This window comes from Podarcis melisellensis (assembly GCF_964234715.1).
Source record: "Podarcis melisellensis genome assembly, chromosome: Z".
NCBI classification, from domain to species: Eukaryota; Metazoa; Chordata; class Lepidosauria; order Squamata; family Lacertidae; genus Podarcis; species Podarcis melisellensis.
In genome coordinates, this window is record NC_138547.1 from 8,004,093 (window position 1) to 8,012,788 (window position 8,696).

The following is an 8,696-nucleotide window of genomic DNA, read 5'->3' on the forward strand; positions in this document are numbered from 1 at the left end:
AAACATTGCAGATTCTTCACTACAGACTACAACATAAATAAAATGCAATAGTGGGGGGGGGATGCAGATGGGTGCCTTCCTGGACATATTTTGGTATGGTGGAGTTGCCAAATAGCAATGACCGCTCCCCGCTTAAAACGGGGGGCACCCTTTGCGTGGACGCGTGCAGCCCCTAGACCTGGAGCGGCTCCAACAGCATAGGCTAGGCTATGCCATCCCTCAGGTGGGATACCTGGAGGTCTCCGCCTACCTCAGTCAGTTGTCCAATCCCACCTGGGGGAAAGGGTTGCCAAGGATACCAGGCCAGGTGGGGGAGGGATTACCTGCCCACACAAAGGAGGGAGGATTTTACCTGGGAATTCTCACTTGGCAGTGATTTTCTAAACTATTGCTTGCTTTATTTTGCAGCCTTCAGTAGCGATTCCTGCAGCGACTCAGTTCTTGCCTTATCTCCTCCCCTCCCATTATTCGTACCCTTACCTTATCACTAGCGTGTGTTGGCAAATCGATAGCGGGCATTTCCTACCAATCATTGCCCCCCCCTTGTTTTACTGATTCCCTAGCATACCCTACCCTATTAGCCTCACACCATGCCACCAAAGCGTCAGGCTACTTCTCCTCCCCGCACCAGAAGGGGCACTGTAAGGGGTGCACCCACCAAGCCTGCCCAGAGACAGGCCACTGGACAGCGGAAGGCACGTGCGACCAGGGAGGAGCAGCCCAAGAAGACCGTGCCCAAGAAGGCAGCGGCACCTAGAGGGTCTTCTGGGTCCATAAGCCCACTAGCCATGGCAAGCCGCGCCGGCAAGGGTTCGGCTGCCAGGCCGAGACGTACAGAGAGCTCCTCCTCTACCCGCTCTTCCCTTAGTAGCAGTCCCTCGCACTCGGTGCGTGGAGACAGTAGGGATAGGACCATTGCCCGGCTGAGGCGCCGCCTGGAGCGGCGGGATTCGCGCAGAGGGCGCTCTGGGTCACCTCACAGCCGCAGGCGAGGGCGCAGTAGCAGCTCTGCTGACCGCCGTGTCCAGGAAGGTGGATCACGCTCATCATCGGCATCCACCAGGTGCAGAGGTAGGTCCCCCCGTTCCAGCTCCTCTGACAGGTACAAGAGTGACAAGAGCCCTGAGTCGCACAGATCGCGTCATCGCGGGAGGAAGCACCGCAAATCCAGGAGGAGGGGCCACAAGTCCAAGAGGGACTCTTCTGGATCATCTAGTTCCTCAGGTAGGTCCAGCTCTACTGACAGCGAACAGGGGGGGAGCATCAAAGGCTATTGGGTTACAGGCCCCGATGCCCCAGGGCTGCCGCACTGGGTCTGGCGGCGGTGCAACCGGAGGCACAGGCGTGAACATGGTGCTATCGCGCCATGCGGGGAGGAGGGCATTGACTCCAGAGGTAGAATTAGGAAATCCAACCACAAAAGAACCGACCAGCCCCCAGGCATTCGCCTGCGTGAGAAGTTGCGGGAGCGCATCCTTAATGGGGAGTTTGTGGATTTGTTTGATCTACTATCCCCTGCCGCTTCGACAGCCCTAAAATCTAAATCCGCCGAGCAGAGGAAAAAAGATAAAAAAGTGAGTGTTGAGCGTACCTTTCGTAATTGGCTCACCGCATACGCCACTTACATGGGTATTATAGTCGCTAGTTACCCTGACAGGGGTTGGCACCTGACCAACTACCTACTCATCATCCTAAAGGCTGAAGCCATGTCGGGGGGGGAGGCAGCACTCGCCTATGACCAGGCATTCAGGGAGCGGGCGGCAGAGGACGACACAGTTAGATGGGATATCAAAGATGATGACGTGTGGTCTGAGTTGGTTTCCCCGTTCTTCAAGAAAGGGCCCGACAATGCGAAACAGCCCAAGTATCAATCTAAGGCCCCCAAGAGATCTTGCTGGGAGTACAACAATGGCTCTTGCTTCAGAGAAAAATGTCGATTTGCTCATGAATGCGAGCGCTGTAGTGGATCTCACCCCACCATAAAATGTTTTCGGGGGAAGAAGCTTTTTCGAGGCTCCCGCGGATCAGGCGCCGGCACATCTCAAGACAAAAGAGAGGCCGGAGCCTCTACAGGTTCCTCTGGCGCTCAGCAAAGCAAAAACAATGCCCGCAAATAGTGCTCTCTTTTCCCTAGCCCCTTCACCCATATCTCTATCGGCAATGCTGCCTTTGTTACACCAGTACCCCAATAAAGAGGCAGCAAAATACATTGAGGAGGGCTTTAGGGAAGGCTTCCGCATCCCAGTGGTAGGCACCCCCTCATGCACCAATCCCCCCAACCAAAAGTCTGTCCGAGATATGCCACACGTCGCCGAGAAGAAGATCACCAAAGAACGCTTGCTGGGGCGAGTGGCAGGTCCCTTCACGGGACCTCCATTTCCTAACCTCATAGTGTCTCCACTAGGTATTGTACCTAAGAAGGCCCCAGGCGAGTTTCGATTAATACATAACCTTTCTTACCCGAAGGGTGGGTCAGTAAATGATGCCATTCCCCAAGAACAATGCTCAGTCAAATATGCGTCTCTGGATCAGGCAATCAGGCTGGTTAGGGAGTGTGGCCCGGGTGCACTCATGGCAAAGTGTGACATCGAATCAGCCTTCCGTCTGTTACCAGTCCACCCCAGGGACTTCTGGTTGCTAGGTTTCAAATTCCAGGACCAATGGTACTTTGACAAAGCTATGCCCATGGGCTGTTCCATCGCATGCGCTGCATTTGAAACCTTCAGCACATTCGTGGAATGGGCCATGAAACGCGGGTCAGGGTCCCACCGCATTTCCCATTACCTGGATGACTACTTTCTCGTCCAGCCAGCGGGCTCAGACGCGTGCGCTAGGGCGCTGGCATGCTTCATCCAGCTGGCAGCTGAATTGGGCATCCCGTTGGCAGCGGACAAGACCGAAGGTCCAACCACTGTCATCTCATATCTGGGTATTGAACTGGATTCTGTCAGCCAAACCTCTCGCCTGCCCCTGGCCAAACTCGCCACGTTGAGGGAATTGATAACTAACATGATGGCCCGGCAAAAGACCACGTTGCGTCAGGTCCAGACACTCTTAGGACACCTCAACTTTGCATGCAGGGTTATCTCGCCCGGCCACGCCTTTTGCGCACGCCTAGCCCGTCTCACGGCTGGCGGTGTTGCCCCCCATCACCACATCAGGATCACCCACACCATAAGGGAAGACCTCAAAATATGGCTAACCTTCCTGGAAAGTTACAATGGGGTGTCCTTCTGGCAAGATTGGCTGCTGCCTAAGGAACAGCTACAGGTGCACTCTGACGCCTCTGGTCGCTTTGGCTTCGGCGTCTACTTCAGGGGCCACTGGTGCGCGCAGCCTTGGCCGACAGCTTGGCACGAGGAGGGCATTACTCGTGATTTAACTTTTCTTGAGTTCTTCCCAATCCTAGTGGCTCTCCGTGTTTGGGGGCACCTGCTCAAGGACACCAGGGTGTGCTTCTGGTCGGACAACCAGGCGGTGGTAAGAATCATTGCGAAGCAATCCGCAAAGTCCAACAGGGTAATTCGCGTGCTCCGTCTCTTTGTGCTGGAATGTCTGAAAGGTAACATCTCCTTTTCTGCGCGGTTCATCCCGGGCCTCAATAACGACATTGCAGATGCCCTGTCTCGCTTTCAGATGGAGCGCTTTCGTGACCTAGCTCCCGAGGCCGATCAACTCCCAGAAGCCTTTCCGGAGGACCTCTGGGAAATTGGACGGGAGAAGTGACAGCAGGAGTTCTGAGCGCCCTTGCACCATCAACGCTGCGGTCCTACACCAGAGCATGGTCCCAATTTGAGGGGTTCAGAGATAGGTTTGGCTTACGACGCAGGCATACAGCTAAGGAGTCTGATGTTCTAAAATATTTGGTTCACCTAAAGCGTAGAGGCATGGCCCTTAAGACCATCAGCCTGCACAAAGCTGCTATCTCATACTTCAGCAACTGTTTTTGGCTCCCAGACCCCTGTAACACTTTCCACGTAAGGAAACTTATTGCGGGGTGGCGTCGCTCCCACCCGCCCATTCCAGATAAGAGGAGGCCAGTAACCATTGAGATCCTCCGGCTGATATGGGATGCACTCCCCAGCATCTGCTGGTCCAATTATGAGGTTAGGCTCTTCAGGGCGGCCTTCTCCCTGGCCTTCTTTGGTGCGCTCCGTATCGGAGAGTGCGTTGGGGACACATTGTCACCTTATCGCAGGGGCTTGTCCGTGGCTGATATCAACCTTGACAGGCGCATGATACAAGTAAAAATCCGAGCCTCCAAAACCGATCAACTAGGTAGGGGTTCCACGCTAAGTCTAGCCTCCTCCCCACACACTGGACCATGCCCTGTCTCGGACACACGCAAATTCCTGAAGGTACGTCCTCCAGGACCAGGCCCCCTCCTCATTCATGCATCAGGCCGCCCCATGACCCGTTGCCAATTTGTCTCAATATTGCGTAAGGCCATACATGCTTGTGGAGGCAACCCGGCACAATTTTCCGGGCATTCCTTTCGTATCGGTGCAGCAACCACGGCAGCTGCGAGCGGCCTCCCGGCCGAACACATAAAAACAATGGGGCGGTAGCGTTCAGCTGCCTTCAAAGGCTACATTAGATACAACCAGCAGGCACTGACAGATACCATATAATCCTTTCTTTCAGGCCCAACCCCCAAACATGTGTGGATCTTCGGCCACAGCATAGTGCATTGGGCGGCCATCCATGCCACTACTGGTCCAGGCGGAGAACATCTGGGTCTGCAGCCAAAGATCTCCATTTCCTGGTTCGGACAACGGGGAATGCGGTGGGATGCCCTGCTCCCTAGGTTGCGTCACGAACTTGCGTTCCGCCACCCGCCAAGCGCGGTTGTGCTCCACCTCGGCGAAAACGACTTGGTCGTGCGTAAAAGCATAATTCTGATCAAAACAGCGATCGCAGACCTGGAAAGCATACACGCCACTCACCCCAGTATCACATTTTTCTGGTCCGAACTTCTGCCACGCTTGCATTGGCGTGGCAACATCAAACCCCCTAGACTGAATTACACGGTGGAAAAAATCAATAGGGCAGTGCGCTCTGCGACCACTCGCATGGGAGGTCGGGTCGTGAAACACCCCAACATTAAAGTTTACATGCAGGAGCTATTTCGGCCCGATGGCGTGCACCTATCGGACCTTGGTAACGAGCGTTGGCTGAGCGACATCAGGCATGGCCTGATTGACTGGTTGGAGGATGGCAAAGGCGTTTTTCAGATGTAGGTAGTCTTGGCGGCGAGACCGCAATCTTTGCGGTCTCGGGTGGCGGTATCAGGCCTTGGGCGGAATCCTTTTGTCCATCTTCCTCTTTGCGGCGGCGATACCAGGGTTCCCCGTTAAAGGGGTTTCTGAAGGGAGGCTTTGACCGTACGCCGGAAGGTCGTCATTGCTCTCCCCTGCGGCGGCGGCGTTACGGGGGCGGCTATCTCTGCTTGAACATATGTTCTCCAGAGCCGGCCCATCCCCCACACACACACTGGATAACCCTGATGCTCCCTAGGTCCCCGGCTGGGGACTGGGGAGGGAGAACGCCCAATGCCTGAGCCAAGGTCTACCCACATTTGAAATTTAATAAAGTTGTGGCCAATTTAATCCCATAGCACGTTGTCTTGAGTCGTTATTCCACATGACGGGGGACCGCGCAGGATCTGGGGACTCCGCCTGTCCACGCAATGACCGCTCCCCGCTTAAAACGGGGGGCACCCTTTGCGTGGACGCGTGCAGCCCCTAGACCTGGAGCGGCTCCAACAGCATAGGCTAGGCTATGCCATCCCTCAGGTGGGATACCTGGAGGTCTCCGCCTACCTCAGTCAGTTGTCCAATCCCACCTGGGGGAAAGGGTTGCCAAGGATACCAGGCCAGGTGGGGGAGGGATTACCTGCCCACACAAAGGAGGGAGGATTTTACCTGGGAATTCTCACTTGGCTCCAGAGCTTCTCCCACCCTACCCACCCTCAGTCAATGTCTTATGTTGCAGGTTAATTTTCCTCACATGTTTTGCAAGTTAATTTTCTTCACAGGTATGCGGGCGCTGCTACGTTAAGGTCGCTGTTAAAGGGCCGGAAAGGAATTTCCCTGCATTGGCAGGTTTCGCCTTTCCCGTAGCAAAACGTCACAACTTTGGCAGTATCAGGCCTTGGGCGGAATCCTTTTGTCCATCTTCCTCTTTGCGGCGGCGATACCAGGGTTCCCCGTTAAAGGGGTTTCTGAAGGTAGGCTTTGACCGTACGCCGGAAGGTCGTCATTGCTCTCCCCTGCGGCGGCGGCGTTACGGGGGCGGCTATCTCTGCTTGAACATATGTTCTCCAGAGCCGGCCCATCCCCCACACACACACTGGATAACCCTGATGCTCCCTAGGTCCCCGGCTGGGGACTGGGGAGGGAGAACGCCCAATGCCTGAGCCAAGGTCTACCCACATTTGAAATTTAATAAAGTTGTGGCCAATTTAATCCCATAGCACGTTGTCTTGAGTCGTTATTCCACATGACGGGGGACCGCGCAGGATCTGGGGACTCCGCCTGTCCACGCAATAATGACATAAACTTACATAGTTTTAGCCATCTTCTCGTGGTTTCTAGAGGAAGGAGGTAGAATCTCAGGGTGAGGGGACAGAATCAAAAGGACACAATCTATTCTGCTTGGGTTGAGACTGACAGCATTTGCTATTTTACTGTCTCTTCAGTGTCCATAAGATTACATTGTTAATGCACTTTGCACAGGCAGCGTCTAACTGTTACCAGTAGCCACCATGATTCACTCCCTAATTTGAAATCATTAGTTCCCAAGCACCGCCGCTTCCACCTCCAAGTCCAAACCACATGAGACCTGGCAAACTCATTACATGAGTTATAGCCAATGTTATAACTACTCAGAGTAGACCCATTGAAATGTATGACTACTGTCATGCACTGGCGTTTCAGTTGCTGTTTTAATAGAGATTGAGCCTTTCATATAAGTGAACCTGCTCTGTAGAATTTCCTGCCCTTAGAGTTTTTGCGAGTATCTTCCTTATTTTGTCTTCTGAAGACAGGTCTTTGTACAGTGGTACCTCAGGTTACAGACCCTTCAGGTTACAGACGCTTCAGGTTACAGACTCCTCTAACCCAGAAATAGTACCTCGGGTTAAGAACTTTGCTTCAGGATGAGAACAGAAATCGCGTGGCAGTGGTGCGGCAGCAGCAGGAGGCCACATTAGCTAAAGTGGTACCTCAAGTTAAGAACAGTTTCAGGTTAAGACTGGACCTCCAGAACGAATTAAGTTCTTAACCTGATGTACCACTGTAATATGATTTGTTTTCTTTTAAACCATGGTTTCTTTCAAACCATTTTTATTGATGTTTTTATTGAGGCTTTCACTGATGTTATTATATCATGTATACCACCTTGTAACACATGATGGTTATAAATATTATTTTATATATATAAAATAACTTGGGTCCATTAATTTCAATATATCTATTTGGAGTAGAACTTAGGTAATATCTTATATGCATCATTTCATTTTATTGGATACTTTAAGATATTGAACGGGCCACATTATTTGGTTTTCATCTGGATTCAGCACTTTGGAAATCAGACTGCCTCATATAATGGTGCTTCATAAATTGTCTGAAATGACTCATGTCTTTTTTCCATCACTTTTCAGAAATTTTAAAAATAGCTCCCCCCCTTCCACTCCCCCACCCAGTTCTGTTAGTGGATGTATTTCCAGGCTTACCATCTGCCTCAGAGTGGGGTAGGTGGGCCACATTACAGGTACATATGCCTAGTGGCTTTTGCACAATATAACGTTAACATGTTTGTTTGTTTGTTTGTTTGTTTGTTTGTTAGTTATCTGGGACAGAAATAGATGAAATTTTCAGGAAAACAAAGGGAAAGAACAATGGCTGTACAAACTAATTGAATATGCAGAGCTTGCCAGTATGACATCTAAAATAAGAACCCAAGACAAAAAAGTGACGAGGAGTGAGTGGGAGTACCTAGGGGAATATTTACAAAAATGGGACCTCAAATATAAATTCCAGGTAGAGGGTACTTTGTGACCAACAGTTGCTAATATGAAAGATACGTGTGGAAAATTGGGTGGAGGAATGATGTAAAAGAACTGTCATGGAACGCTGGGTGGGAAGTCAAGCAGAGCTAGTGTATAAAAATGGGGGAAACTGTAATTGCAAAACTGAAAAACTGAAAAATAAAAATAATTAAAAAGAAGAAATTTGCAAGAAAAATTGGAGGGGGTAGTGTGTTTGCCCTTGCAAACTTGCTCCCTCCTTCAAGGATTTGCACAAGCCACAAATCCCCCTAGAACATGTCACCTTGTCTCGTTATTAAGGATTTATTCAAATCTCTTGCACACTTTTGCTCATGGTTGTTTCTAATTTGACATCTGCTGAAGCAGCAATCTATTTATTTTTTTATTATTCATTCACTGAAGCTCCCAGGGTAGGGTAGATCAAAACTGAAACTACAACACACAATTTATTAAATAGATTAGTCAAATTCAATATAATTTGTATAAGAAATGAAAAATAAGTACAAACAGTCCCCCCCTTGAATGCTTACAAATTGTGGCCTTTAGCATCACCTCTGAACTATAATAAATAACAGAATTTGATCATTGTAGGGTGATATAAAGCCTTGACTCATCCCAGACCTGGGAACTGTGGCACTCCAGGTAT

General features: G+C 51.0%; 1 protein-coding gene across 1 annotated transcript; it reads left to right on the plus strand.

Annotated features, from left to right (window-relative positions):
- The first annotated feature begins 375 nt into the window (after positions 1-375).
- LOC309361643 (uncharacterized protein) lies at positions 376-5,660 on the plus strand. Its single transcript, XM_081896710.1, has 2 exons — positions 376-1,224; positions 4,645-5,660. The coding sequence occupies exons 1-2, from the start codon at positions 591-593 to the stop codon at positions 5,238-5,240; spliced, it is 1,230 nt and encodes a 409-aa protein (XP_081752836.1). The 5' UTR covers positions 376-590; the 3' UTR covers positions 5,241-5,660.
- The last annotated feature ends 3,036 nt before the right edge of the window (positions 5,661-8,696 follow it).